The 14589-nt window shown below is 57.3% G+C and overlaps 1 protein-coding gene across 3 annotated transcripts in view; it reads left to right on the top strand.

Annotated features, from left to right (window-relative positions):
- The first annotated feature begins 2930 nt into the window (after positions 1 to 2930).
- Positions 2931 to 14589, top strand: part of TMEM132E (transmembrane protein 132E) — a 31287-nt gene continuing 19628 nt past the window's right edge. Inside the window, exons 1-2 of one of the 3 annotated variants that reach the window (XM_042791769.1) lie at positions 5873 to 6180; positions 6516 to 6570. In XM_042791769.1, coding sequence (XP_042647703.1) covers positions 6516 to 6570 — 55 coding nt within the window. In that variant the 5' untranslated portion in view covers positions 5873 to 6180. Of the gene's footprint in view, positions 3037 to 5872; positions 6571 to 14589 lie in introns of those variants that run through there. The other 2 variants (XM_032995595.2, XM_042791768.1) reach the window with 2 other exon arrangements.

Below are 14589 nucleotides of genomic sequence, written 5' to 3'. Positions count from 1 at the left end.
TCTCATCTAAATCTCCCCTCTGTCAGTTTAAAACCGTTACCCCTCATCCCATCCCCACCCCCTGACCCAGAGTCCCTCCCCCCCTCTCCTGCCCCCCTTTAAGCCCTGGGAGGCCGCTCGAAGGGTCCCCCCGGAGCCTTCTCTTCTCCAGGCTGAACCCCCCCAACTCTCTCAGCCCGGCCCCCCAGGGGAGCTGCTCCAGCCCCCCCAGCATCTCCGTGGCCTCCTCTGGCCCCGCTCGAGCAGCTCCGGGTCCTTCTGCTGTTGGGGGCCCCTGAGCTGGCCCCAGCACTGCAGGGGGGGCTCCCCAGAGCGGAGCAGAGGGGGAGAATCCCCTCCCCGGCCCTGCTGCCCCCCCTGCTCTGGCTGCAGCCCAGGGCACGGGTGGGTTCTGGGCTGCGAGCCCACGGGGCTGCCTCACGGGCAGTTTTCCCCCCACCAACACCCCCCAGTCCCTCTCCCTGGGGCTGCTCTCCAGCCACTCCTCGCCCAGGCTGGGTTTGTGCTGGGGGTTGCCCCGACCCCAGGGCAGGACCTTGCCCTTGGCCTTGTTGAACTCCATGACGTTTCACACAGATCCACTTCTCGAGGTTATCCAGGTCCCTCTGGGTGACGTCCTGGCCCTCAGGCATGTCAACTGCACCACACACCTTGGTGTCATCTGCACACTTGATGAGGGTGCACTCTATCCCACTGTCTGTGTCACTGATGTACAAACAGTACTGGTTCCAGTACAGATTCCTGAGGAACACCACTTGCCACTGATCTCCATCTGGATATTGAGCCATTGACGACTACCCTCTGGATGTGACCATCCCACCAATTCCTCATCCACTGAACCCATCAAATCCATCTCTCCAATTTCGAGAGAATGATGTTGTGGAGGACTGTGTCAAAGGCCCTACAGAAGTCCAGATAGACACCATCCATAGCTCTTCCGTTGTCCACTGATGTAGTCACTCCATTATAGAAGGTCACTAGGTTGGTCAGGCAAGACACAAGACTTGCCCTTGGTGAAACCATGCTGACTATCTCAGATCACCTGCCTGTCCTCCATGCGCCTTGGCATAGCTTCTAGGAGGATCTGTTCCCTGATCTTCCCAGGCACAGGGGTGAGGCTGACAGGTTGGTGATTCCCAGGGTCCTAGTTTCTACCCTTTTTAAAAATGGGGCCAATGTTTCCCTTTTTCCAGTCACTGTCGACTTACTTCCCCTGACTGCTATGACTTTTCAAATATCATGGAGAGTGACTTGGCAAGTACATCAGCCAATTCCCTCAGGACTCTGGGATGCATCTTGTCATGTTCCACAGACTTACATATGTTCAGGTTCCTCAGGTGGTCTCAACCATGATCTTCTCTTACAGTGGGAGGGACTTTGCTCCCCCAGTCCCCATCTTGCGGTTCATTCACTCAAGAGGTGTGGGAAGAGAGATTGCCAGTGAAGCCTGAGGCAAAAATATTGTTGAGTACCTCGGCCTCCTCTTTGGCTGTTGTTACCAGTTTGCCAGTCTTGCTCATCAGAGGGTGTACGCTGTCTTTGACTTTCCTTTCCTGGCTGACATACCTGTAGAAGCCCTTCTTCTTATCCTTTGCACCCAATGCCTAGTTCAGCTGCAGTCGTGCCTTGTCATTTCTCACCTGATCCCTGCCCAACCAGGCAGCATCCTTATACTCTTCCTAGGGTACCTGTCCTTGCTTCCCCTGCCTGTGGATTTCCTTCTTGCCCTCTAGTTTGACCAGCAGGTCTCAATTCATCTATGTCAGTCTCTTGCCTTCCTTTCCTGATTTCTTACGCCCGGGGATTGAGCTTTCTTGAGAATATAAAATTAATTTATGGTAATTACCAGCTTTCTATATTTATCATAGAATCATTTAGGTTGGAAAACGCTTTTAAGATCATCAGGTCCAACTGTTAACCTAGTACTGCCAAGTCCACCACTAAACCACGTAGGTAAGCATTTACACATCTTTTAAATACCCCCAGAGATGGTGACTCAACCACTTCCCTGAGCAGCCTGTTGCAGTGCTTGACAACCCTTTCTGTGAAGACATTTTTCCTAATATCAAATCTAAACCTCCCCTGTCATTATCAGAACTATATAAGAAAAGGCGGATGGTATAAATATATTTTGGGCACTGCTTTGAAGGGGAGGGAATTGATATATATTTTTAATCACGTTCCAGGATCAGCCATTCAACTCCCGCGCAGAATTAGCTGTCAGGCCGCAAACAAGGCAGCCACCATTGGAGAGAGCTGCTTGCAGGCGAGGAATTTCCCTGCCTGCATTAGTCTTTATTGAAAAATAATGGGAAAACTGGAGACTTGGTCTGAAGCTTTCACTGTCCTGGGGTGTGCCCTGGGCTTTTTATTTACTTATTTATGGTTTATAAGTGATTTATTGGCTTTGGAGGGTCCTTGGGGTCACTGTGAAATATAACAACCCAGGGGGTTCTCCCAGGTGCAAACCCTCAGCCCTGGCTCTTGGCTTTTTGTTTAAAGGCCCCCCCCCCCCCAAAAAAAGTGGGGTTGGGTGCTGTGTTTGCCCATGCCGCTGTGTGCAGGGTCGGGGTTGCACCCCATGGACTTTCCCCACTGCTCCTTCAAGCCTTCCATAGTCCCATCCTTGTATTACTAGCAGAGCCAGAAAGGCTTGGATGTGCCTTGGGGGGGGGCATCATCCTTGCGGATGCCTCAGTTTCCCCATGCGAAGGAAAAGGGGGGTCCCCCCCTAGACCCATCACCCGGGGGGGGCCCTTCGCAGCAGCCGCCCCTGCACCCACTGCCCGCCTGCCTGCCGCAGCACGGCTCCTCCACAGCGGCTCCCACAGGGATTAGGGCCGGATTCAGCGATGACCCGCTGCCGGGCACTGTTATCCCAGCGATTAGTGCTGCCCTGGGATTACAGCAGGTGAAACACAGGCCAGGGATTACCGGGGAGAGGCCGGGCTCTGTCGGCGCCGGGGATGCTTTCTGCTCAACACGGCACAGGCTTGTTGGGGTTTGCTCCCGCAGCCAGGACCTATCCGCACGGAGGTCGGTGGTTCCCAAGTGCCTCCAGCTCGTGGGGTTTGCAGCAAAAAGTCCTTCCCTGTGCAGGGCCTCAAGGGGCTGTTGCGGCTGGGGAGGATGTGATGCCATTGGGAGTGAAGCCGATGCCACCGAGATGAGTGGGATGCGTGGTGGGAGGTCACTGGTGCCAGTTGGTGTCCCCAAACTGCCTAGGGGTGATGTGGGAAGCCAGATCCAGCCCTGCCTGGCCATCTCTCAATGTTTTTGGGGGCAACTCCTTGGAAAATCCATCCTTGAGCTTTCCAGTGTATTGTACGTCCAAAAGAGCAGGAGATGCTCCAGTGGGTCTCCACAAAGATGGGCGGGACCCTACATTGCTGTCACATTTTGACCCTCCCTGCCTTGGCTCCTTCTAAAATAACAGGATTTATCTCTGGCATCTCCCCAGTACAAGCAGCAACCCTGCCGGCACGCCGGCTTCAGTCCTCACTGAGGAAAGAGAGAGAGATCACAGCCGCCCACTCTTGCCCACCCCAGCCCCTCCGCCTGCCAAAGCCAGAGCCATAAATAAAATCCAACTGGGGTAAAAATACTTATTTCTGTAACAGTTGAGAAATATCCCAGTGGCGGTGCCAAGAACCTGCCAGAGGCGCCACGGGAAGCGGGAGGGATGGCACCCAAACACCCTGTTTAAAAAGCCCACATCTATCAGTGGGAACAGGCTCCCGTGTCGGGGCAGGATGCGGTGTGGTCCCGTCACCATCCCTAAATCCCCGACCCTGGGGCCCGTTTCAGAGTGGGGAAACTGAGGCTCTGCCCCATTGCTCTCCAGGCAGGCTGGGGAGAGATGAATCATGGCTGGGCCACTGCTTCGCTCTGTCTGCTGCTTTGCCATCCCTGGGGATTCATGCCCATGAGTCAGCCCTCCCCTCCCCAAAGCAATCTGGAGATTGGCTTATAAATCATGGGATTTTTATGAAAACAAGCGGTAGTCGCCTGGGCAGTGGTGTGAGGCTGCTCGCCGCAGCAGCTGGGCCTTTTTCAGTCACCAAAAATGATGCTCTGCCCTTCCCACAGTGCTCTGGGTGGTGGATTTTGGAGCAGACCCCATCTCCCCTGTCTTCTTCACCTTGGTCCCTCTGTCATCCCCCAGCATCGTTTGCAAAGACCTCCCAGCAGCACCCAAAGGTGCCGGGGATGCATGGGGGCTCACTCCAGGGACTGTCCTCCCTCCTTGGCACTGCCGAGCTGCCGCTTCTTGGGGGCATCTTCAGCTTCTATCACTGCTCAAGGTCAATCTCATTAATTGCTGTGAATTATTTTGGCATTAATGGAGATGTCTTATGCACTTCTACTGTAAATGAGGCTGCCAGGATGAACGTGCTGGCCAATATTTCTTGGGGAAGGGAGATGGGGAAATATGCAGCAGCAGAGCAGGGAGGGTGAAGGCATCGGGGGTGCTCATGGGGCTGGTGAAGGCAGGAAAACCCACCCTTGGGCTGAGGTGGCTGCACCAGATGTGGTGCATGCTTGCAGGGGACTCGGTCCCCAGACACCAGCATGAGGGGAGCGTGGCATTCCCGGGGTGTAAGGGCAGCGATGATACCCAAAACCCACCTCCCCGGTGGCTCTGTACCGGCAGCGGCAGCCGGGACAAGGGGAATCCCTCCCCAGCCCTGCTGCAAGGGTCTCCAGGACCTGCTGGAGAGGCTCCCTGGATGTGCGGTGTGGAGAGGACCAGGCGGCCCACGAGTGATGGGGGCAAGGGGGTGCTTGATCCCCCCATCTCCAGCGGGGGGGCGGGGGGGCACAGAGGGTCCCCAGCCACCTGCAGCCATGCATGGGGGCTGCAGTGCTGCAGGGAGCCGGGTGACAAGGCCCATCTCCCCCCCGGGTGGCACTAGCAGAGGGGGGCTGGGGAGGCAGGGGACACTCCAGCCACAGCGGGGATGGGGAAGGGACCCAAACCCCCCCAGAGTGGTGAGAAGCGACCGAACCCAGCAGGCTCTCTCCATCCCAGGGGTGAGGAGGTGTGTGCTCCCCGGTGCTGCGTGTCACCCCCCCCCACCCCCACCTCCCCCCGGGGGTCCTCAAGCCCCATTTTTGATTATCCTCTTGCATCGCAGGGGTAGCCGTGCAGTCCCCCCCGCGGTGCTGGGGTGGGGAGGGGGTCGGCTGGGAATCTGCTTGGGGGGGGGGGGGGGGGATCGGGAAGCGGGGGGTGGGGCTGCATCGCATCTTATCGCACTGCACCGGCGGGGAGCGGAGCACCGCTCGGCTGCCAGCACCTCGCCCGAAGGGGGGGGGGAGGAGGAGGAGGAGGAGGAGGAGGAAGAAGGCGCCTCCCCCCGCTGGCACCCACCGGAGCCCGATGCGGCTCCGACCGGGCGAGCGGCCACGGGAGAGCCCAGCGGCGGGGCCCCCCCGGCGGCGGCGGGGGGGGACCCGGAGGGGGGCAAGGGGTAGAACCCCCCAAACTTGCCTTTTTCCCCAAGGCTCCTGCATCCCCTCTTTAATTATATTTGCGAGCAGGAGGGGGTGCACCCCACCTCTTTAATCCGAGGAGGGGGGACAGAGGAGGCGGAGACCCCCCTCCTTTGCATGCTCATGGCCGGGGCCTCCCGCTTGCAGCCCCCGCAGGGGGGCAGCGGATGAGCCCCGGCCCCCCCCGGCTGCGGGGCGGCCGCTCCCCGGCCTCGCTCCCCCCAAACTTTGCCTTCGGATGCGGGGACTCCGCCGCCGAGCTGCTCCTGCTGCTGATTAATTGCATCTGTCTGGGATTAATTATTCACCCGCCTGTTTTGGGTTGTGGTTTTTGTTACGGTTGTTTTTCTTTTTTTTTTTTTTTTTTTTTTTCCTGGGGGTAGCGCTTTAATTCAGCTTTTTTTCTTTCTTGTTTTTAAGAACTGCGCTTGGAAATCTGATTTTTATTCTTGTGCATGGGGTGGCTGGCGACCTGGTAGCCCTGCAGCATCATCCTTCATCAGCACATCTTTTTTTTTAATTATTTATTTTTATTTTTCCGGGAGGGGGGGTACACGTGCTCTTCTTTCCGCCCCCGGCTCCTGAGGAGGAAGAGGAAGAGGAGGGGGACCCGCCCCCGCCGCTGGGCGCTCCCCCGGTCGCCCTGCAGGCACTGGCGGGGGGTGAAGGGGGTGTTTGCGGCAGGTTTGGGGTGCGGGGTGGGGAGGGGTGGGGGGCCGGAGATGGGGTACTCTGCTCACTGAGCTGGGGGGGGGGCAAACCGAGCCCCCCCTAACCTGAGCCTTGTGTTGTCGTCGTCGTCCCGTCGTCCCCCCCCCCCCCCCGCCCCTGCAAATTCCGCCGTTGGCTGCTGCTCCCGGCTCGCACGTGGTTGGATTTAGGGGATTTCTGCGGGGTTTTCGGTGCTTGGTTTGGAATTTTTATTTTTTTTTTATTTTTTTTTTTTTTGCCACGGGGGTGGCTCGGGGCCCCTCGGCTTTCTGGCTGCCCCCCACTTTGCAATGGCCTCTCCGGAGAAGATGCGCCCTGGGCCGGCTGCCCTGCTCTGCTGCCTCTGCTCCCTGCTGCTCCCCGGTAAGTGCTGCTGGTACCGGGCGCGGGAGCGGGGAGGTAGATAGATACACAGATAATATATTATGTGCATTTCTGCAAAACAGGGGGGGTTTACACCCATTTCCCCCCTCCAGCCCCATCTATCCGCCCAGGCGCAGCCCCAGTCCCTCTGTGCCTGGCTGGGACCCCCCCCCCCCCGCCAGCCGCACCCTCCGCGGTCCTCTGTGACACCCCCCCTCACCCCCCCAGCGAAATGGGTAAAGATTAGAGTTTATTCCTGGCTTAATAAAATGACAGCTTGTGCTTGCTAGCGTTTGCAGTGGGTTGTTTCCCTGGGCAGGGAGCTGGGTGGCGGGGGGAACGTGGGGCGAGGGGGCTTTGGTTCTGCTCCCCCTTCTTCCTCCCCCCTTGTCTCCTTAATGCAGAGCGGCTTTAGCAGGAGAATCAGGGGCTTTATCCACTATTATCCACTCGCTTATCCCCCAGACCTGCACCCAGGCACTTTCCCAGCCTGTGCTGAGTTACAAGGCAAGTGCTGCTGAGGTGGCATCGTTTTGGGGTGTGGGGTTGGAGGTGCAGCCCCTGCCATCCCTCTTTCTTTCTGATTCCCCCCCCCCCCCCATGGGTTCTGGGGCTGGCGGTGCTGTCCCTGCCTGCGGCCTGGGTAGGGGGGGCCCCACTGCCTGCGCTCACTTACCCTGAGTTGCATCCAAATCACTGCCGTGCCATGGGCGAGCTTGTGGTGACATCCCAGCCTGCCCCTGTGACAGCCCTGGGGATGCCAGCGCCTGCTGCTGGGGGCTTTTTTTGGTGAGAAAGGCCGAAGAGGGGTCCCCACACCCTGATGGACACAGGGCTGGTTTCTGTGGATGGCTTTTTTGGATGGTTTCCATGTAAAAGCAAACCCTGCAGATGCTCCAGCTAAAGTGGCTTTCCCCAGCAGCTGGCTTGACCAAGCGGAAAGCAGGGGGTTGCTTGCAGTTTAGGGGGAGCCACTTGGACCCCTCCTGCCAGCCTGGCTCTGGCTGCAGGCTCAGCATGTCCCGGGGGCTGCGCTGCCCACCTCAGTTGATCCCGCAGGAGCTGGTGGGGGGGTCTCTGAATCATGCCTGGCTCCATTTTGCACCAGCAGCCAGTGTCCGAGGCACTTCTGGGGCTCAGGCAGGGCTTTCTTGGGCATCTACAACCCCCTGAGGCTCTTTGAGAAGCTTGGAGAGCTGCTCATCCCTGGTGTGAAATAAGGAGGAGGGGGGATGTTGGAAGCATTGAGGGAAGCTGGCAGGGGGTTTCCACCTTTAGAAAACTCTGACCCCAGCAGAGGAGCAGAGATGCTCCAGGCTGATGAGCACCGCAACTTTACATAGCATCCTGTGGGGTGGCAGATGCTGCCCTCCGTACCCCGAGACTGGGTGTTCCCCAGGGGTGCCCGGGCAGAGCTCTCCCCTTTGGCAGCAGCGGGTCGGGGGGTTTGCAGGCAGGGGTCTGGCAGCCGGCAGGGAAGCCCGATCTCCTTCCGCTTCTCGGTTTGCCTGGATGAGATTCAGCCATCTGGGTCGGCACTTCCCCGTGGTGGGCGCGCTGCCGAAGGCGGCGGGCGGCTTTGCTGGCGGGCGATATTGCTGTGCAAGTGAACCCCTCGGGAATCGCCGCCGGTGCAGGGGCTGGATGCAGCCCCCTGCTCCCCATCCCCTCCCAGGCATTTCTGTGCCCCCCCCCCCCCCCCCCCCCAGGTTGCTGCTGGGACACCAACAGCCCTGTGGGTCAGGCCTCAGGTTTACACCAGGGCAGGATCTGGCCCCTGGGCTGGGGGATATGATGGGTGGGGGGTCCCGGTGGCGGTGACGCCAGCACGAAGCAGGCAGGGGTGGTCTGTGCCGGATGCGGGGCCGGGGCTCGCTGCGCTGCCGTGGGGGGGTGCCTGTGCTGGCAGAGAGAGAAGCCTCTGCCAGGAGTTTTTAGGCTCTTTCCAGGATGCGCAGCTGCCCTCGCCACTGCTTTGGCCTTTCCTGGACAAATAAAGGTCTTGGAGGGAGCCAGAAAGAAGGCTGGGAGGACTAGGAGCTCTCAGCCTCTTCTTACAAATCACTCAGGCAGGTGGTGGGGATCAGCCAGCAGCAAAGCAGCACCCTTCTCTCCTGCCCAGGGTTTTTTATTCCCTTTTTCTTTGTTTTATATTTAAGAGCAACACTCAGCACCAGTCTCTCCCCCACTGCACTCCCCTGCCAGGCACCGGGAGCCCTAGGAGCTGCTTAGCTGCTGGACCCAGATCAGCTACTTCCAGAAAGGGGTTTTTTGGCACCTCTGGAATGGGATGGCCCCCAGGTGGCCCCAGGGCTTGTGAGAGGGCTCCCAGGGCTGTGGCGGGTGCTGGTGGTGTGTGCTCAGCGTGGTTGTGCTGCGAAGCTGTGAGGGACCCGTTGGGATGTGGCATGGAGGGCATTTACACACCAGTTTACAAAATGACTTGTGCTGTCTGTGGGGTTGAGCCTAGACTTGTGTGGCTTCTCTCTGCTGCCTGCTGAGCCTCGTCCCTGCAGTGTGCCTCAGTTTCCCCTCTCCCAGAGGCAGCAGTTGCCCAGAGGTGGTGGTCCAGGAGTGATGGGGTTATTCAGCATCTGTCCTGGCCTGTAAGGCTGGATCCTACAGCCCCAGCACCTCCACCCTGCTGCCAGTGGGGATGGGGCCAAACCACTCTCCCTGTATCTCCCCACTACTTGCTCCCACCATGGGCAAGTACCAGGCGTGGGGCTGGGGGTGAGGGATGATGCAGTGGCTCCATCCCTGTTGGGGGTCTCCAGCCAGCGCACCCCAGCCCTGGCAGTGGAAGGGTGCAGACCACCTCCCCATCCCTGTTTCAGCTCAGAGCGTCTTTCAGACCAGCAGGTGGAGATGTGCAATAACTTGCTGCCGAACTGGGAACATACACCTGGCGTTTGCTGGTTTAATGCCTGAATTGGGAATGTATACCCAGCATTTGCTCATTTAACAGCCCCCATCCCGGCTGTGCCGATGGGGTCAGAGCATCTGAGCATCCTTAGCTTCAGCCAGGAGCAGAGAGGGGGCAATAGGATCTTTCCCTGCCCTGGCAGGCAGGTAAGAGGGCAGGATCCGGCCTCTGAGCTGGGTTAAACCTGGCACAAGTTTTACCTTTGGTGCCGCAGAAAAGGTGTCCTTGCATAACCCCAGGGTCCACTCCATCTTCCCCCAACCCCAATACCTTAAATCCCAGCAGGATGCTTGTGCTGGGATGCGGGGGCGTGAAGTTGGAATTGCATTTTCTTCTGCCCCTTTTGACCCCTTAGTGTTGTTGAGGAAAGAGAAGAGGATGAGGAATGCTATCAGCAGCAAGATGGAAATTCTCTGAGCGATGATTTTGGTGAGCACCAGTTGCAGAATTTGGCCCTGGGGATTTTGAGATGCGTTAGGTGCCTCGATAGCCTTGACCAGAACTGTCCTTCTGTGTGTACATGATGCCACACCCCAGGCTCAGCCCTCCTGCCTTGCTGGGGGAAACTGAGGCAGGGTACTGGGCAGCAGCAACCCCCTGGCGAGGGATTGCTCAGCGATTTTTAGTAACCTGGCTATTTTGGGTGGGGTTTTTTAAGTGCTACTATTTAATTCAGCCCACCATGACTGGCTGCTGAGGTCCCTCCTCGCCCAGCCTCTCTGCATCCTAAAAAGAGAAGAAAAGCAAAAACCAACTCAGCCAGGTCACTGCAGAGCTTCCCCAGTGTTGCACCAGCACATCCCAGCTCCATCCCCTCCCCTCCTGCAGCCCCCCCAGGCTCTAACAGGGAGGTGGGCAGCAGGATGTGGCCTCATCCCAGGAGATGCAGGGAGATGATGGATAAGGGAAGGGGTGCTTACATGGCATAACCTGATTTTTTTTTTTTTTTTTTTTTGTTCCTGCAATTGCCTGGCCAAAATAGCCTGCGATGGGCATGCTGAGGCATCAGCAAGCTGTCTGTGCGTTCCCCTCCCGCACGGTGCCTGTCGCTGCTGCTGTACGAGCATCCCATCCATCTGGAAAAGGTCACTCTCACTAATCTAATCAGAGTCTTTTATTATTAAATACATGGCTCTGCTAATGAGCAGCCCCCTGGGGAGGGAGGCAGCTGCTCCTGGGGTGAAATGTGTAGTGGTGGGACTGGGGACCCCAGTGGCGCCTTTGGGAATGGGGTCCTGCCCGTGGAGTTTGTCTGCGTGTGATGCCAGAACAAGAAATTGTTCAGTGGTACAAGGTGAGGCAGGTCCTGGTGCTCCTTGACAAGGGGAGAGGAGGTTGGAGCTCACCGTTTCCCTGAAAACTGGGAGAAATGGGATCCTCCAGCCACATTTGATGGTGGCCCAGTGATCCCGGCCCCAGGGGAGGCATCACCAGGGCTGGGGGATTTATGTACTGTCACACCCGCCCCCCGCCCCCATTCCCCCCCCCCCCCCCCCCCCCCGGTGCCCCTGGGTTCGGGATGCAGAGGCTGCTCCAGGGGATGTGGCTTTGCTGGGGACCCGTCCCTTCATTTTCCTTCAGCCGTTGCCTGACCTGTTGCTGCTCCCTGCCGAGCACGGTCCCTGGCTGCGGGTGCTTGCACCCCTCGCTCGCTGGTCTGGCCTCCCGGGAGGATACCATAATCAAGGCAATTCACAATCTTCTGATGAAGCCACTGTCTCCTGCCGGTGAGCATTTTCTCATCACTTGGACAATATTTGCCATCCTTGATTTTTCAATAGCTCTGTTAAAAGCCCAGGTGGATGCTGCTGGGATGTCTTTGCCCCTGCTTACAGGTGCTGTCACCTCCGGCCCCTGCAAGAGTTAATGGGGCAGGTTTTGCCTTGATTAAATGGGCTTGGCTGGGCTCTTCCCCAGGACTGGCGAAAGTTGAGAATTAATTAATTTAAAATTTATTTTTCTTTAAGGAAAACCTATGTTTTCCCTCTTGAATATAAATAAGATTGAAAATGCAACACCCGCCACTGCCAGCTTGGTGTGGCTGCTGGATGCGCTCTTCCCTGGGTACCAGCTAAATTAAAAAAGGCAGGGGACGTATCTGAGCTGTGTGTGTTTGATGCTGTGGCTGCTTTGCTGTGTGGCAAAGTGCCGAGCTGAAGTCCCCAGCCCGGTGCCTGTCCCCAGCCCTGCTTCTGGGGCCGCTGGGTTGTGGTTGGGGGCTGATGCTGGACCCCAGCCCCGGTTGCTGAGGTCTCGGAGTAGGTTTATCTGTGGTTCCTTGGGTGCTTCTGGAATTGAATCCTGCTCTGGATCCAAACGCAGCCTGACACACGTCACCAGGGGGAAAATTGATTGGCATCTCATCAGTCTGAAATGTGTCACTTGGCACAGCCTGGGCTGGTGGTGGCAGTGGGGGGGTCACAGCCTGGGCGGCATGTTTGCTGTTCAGATTTGAAGGGTGTTGGGAGGATGTTCCTGCTCCTGGCCATGGTGGGAGGGCACGGAGAGGGGACAGAGGTTTCTGAGCAGGACATGTGGCTTTGGGGGGGTCATTGCGTCACGTCTGCCTCAACACCGTGATGCCCGAGGCTTCTCCCTTGGGAGCTGCTCTCCCTGTCCCTGCTTCCCCAGGCTTCCTTCAGGGCTCTCTCCTGCTGCCTGTCCTCTTGATTCTGGCTCCCCAGAAGGGTTATTTGGGGGAAACAATCTGTGCCTGCCTGCTGCGGAGGGGCTGTGCTGACATGGGGGGGACCCAGCCCGGGACCCACCACAGCACATGCTGGGGTCTCAGGGGCTGCTGGCTTTATCCTGAGGCTGTTTCCTGCCCCCTCACTGCATTTTGGAGCCCCTGGGCATCCCTGTGGACATTCACAGTCAGGCACTTCCTCATCCTTTCCCCCCCACTGCCTCCTTTTAATTAATTTCTTCATTTTTCTTACTCCTCCGTAAAGGTCCTCTCCTCCTGTCCCCTGGCCTGTCCCTTGCCGTGATTTGTGGAAATTGCTCTAAAGTAGCTGCTGCGTAAAAGCCTTGGCTGCTCCAGGAATTTATGGCAGGCTGCGCCTCTGCACAGCACATCCCATTTAGGCCATATTTATTTATTCCTTTAGGTTCTTTTTTTTTTTTTTTTTTTCTTTTTCCCCCCCCCTACCTTTTAATAATTTCCTGGGGGAAATGCAGAGCTCAGGGGCACAGCCTGGTGTGGTGCTGGGATGGTTCCCTTTTGCTTAGTGCTGCCAGCCCTGAAATACAGGTTGTGTGCTGGACTGGAGTTGAGTCTCACCAGCATTTCTTATTTTATTGCTTCTGCCATTGAAGCTGGGCTGGACCTTTTGGAGGGGGGAGAAGTCTCAAGAACCTAAAAGAAAGGAGAATCTATCAGTGCCCACCTGGCACAAGCACAACCCTGTGTTAGACACTAGAGAAGCCACTCTTGAGCCAGTGCTGCTGCTCACAGGAAGACTTGATTCTCTTTTTCTTCCCAGCACCCACTCAGTTCCTACCCTGGGCTGGTTTTGGGAAGCCTGGACCAGTTTAACCACCATGGGGCTTCCCAGCCCTGTTGCCCCATCACGGCTGTGGCGGGGGGCAGAGCTGGGGGTTGGGAGCATCTTTGTGTCCCTCCCACCCCTGCGGCACAGCCAGGGTGTCTCACTGCCACACGCCAGGAGAAGGTAATTTTACATATGTAACAATTATTCACTTAATTGAGTTCCAATTAGCTGGGACTGGAGATATGGAGGCTCTCAGTGCATCGGAGGGAAGGGAGAGCTTGTTGTCTTTTATGTCACTGAAAACAATTTTCAAGGCTCTGGCTGCTGGGAAACATTTTTGAGGTTTTCACGAGGGGCTAGTCTGTATTTTCTAATTTTGGCTTGTGTTTTATTACTGGCTTGTTTTTTTTCCTTGGCTGCATGGAAGTGTGGAGCATAGCAGGGCTCATGTTGGGGCTGACTGAGTTTTGGGTGGAGGTTGAGGCATGGAGGCCTCAGTTTTGCCTTTTTGTTGGTTTTTAGGATGTTTTGAGGTGCCGACCCGACTTGGGTGGGAGTATAATGCGGTGGGGATCAGTGCTACAGGGAGGGGAGTGAAAGGGATGGGTGGGGAGATGGTGGTGAGTCTGGCCCTTCCCTGGGAGCTGGGACTGCCTCTAGCTGGAACATCCAGGTGTGGGACATCCCTGGGAGCTCCAGGTGTGGGACATCCCTAGCATTTGGAGCTGTTGCTGCCTGTGTTTCCCCTTCGTGCTTGGCCCTGATGGCTGTGGGGGAAAAACCTGGACCACTGGGTTTTGGGGCTCTGAAGCCTCGGCCGGGATCTGTGGGATGCTGAGAGGCGTGGGGTGGCTTTCTGCTGGCTTGAAACGGAAGGCAGGTTGGGCAAATAGCCAGGCTGGGCTTCTTCCTCAGGGCCGTGGGGTTTTGCCGTAGTCCCCTGGCTTTCAGTGTTTTGGGTGGACCCATGACCCCATCACCTTATCTAGACACTGACTCATCCGGGGAAACTGAGGCAGCGGCATGTCCTGCCCTTATTTCCCTGATTTAACCTGGCTATGGGGTGGGATCTGGGGGCATGGGGCCTGTGTTTGGGGTCTTGCATCACTGATGAAATCCCACGCATCTTTTCATCCTGCACCCATGATGGTGGCTGAATCCCAGCCACCAGTGACCACTGAAACTCCTCCAAAGGAGTCCCGGGCTGGGCTGGAAGCCATCGTGAAGCCCTCTGCTAGAGACAGTAACACAGCTCCCTGCCATCCCTCCCCACAGCCCTTCCCGTGTGTTTAGTGAGGGTTTCATCATTGTCACTGCTTTATGGATGACTTTCCTGGCTTGCTCCGAGGTGGGATGGAGGGCTGGCGTGCCAGACAGGGCCACCGTGGGAGCCCAGCCGCCATGGCAGGAGATTGGGTGGCCAGGGCTGGTGTCTCACATCACTGGTATTTTGGCATCTCTCTTGGAGCTGAGTGTGGCCCACCGATGCACCAAGCCCCCAGAGCCACCTGTTAACACCACAGGAAATTTTAAACCTCCTGGCATGACCTCAAACCTCCCTCCCTCTCTCTTCTTCTTCTCCAGAGCTTTTTCCTACAC

The sequence above is a fragment of the Tyto alba genome, unplaced genomic scaffold (genome assembly GCF_018691265.1).
Source record: "Tyto alba isolate M040663 unplaced genomic scaffold, T.alba_DEE_v4.0 Super-Scaffold_19, whole genome shotgun sequence".
Taxonomy (NCBI): Eukaryota; Metazoa; Chordata; class Aves; order Strigiformes; family Tytonidae; genus Tyto; species Tyto alba.
Note: the sequence above shows the minus strand (reverse complement) of the source record. Positions and strands in the feature narration are given on the sequence as shown.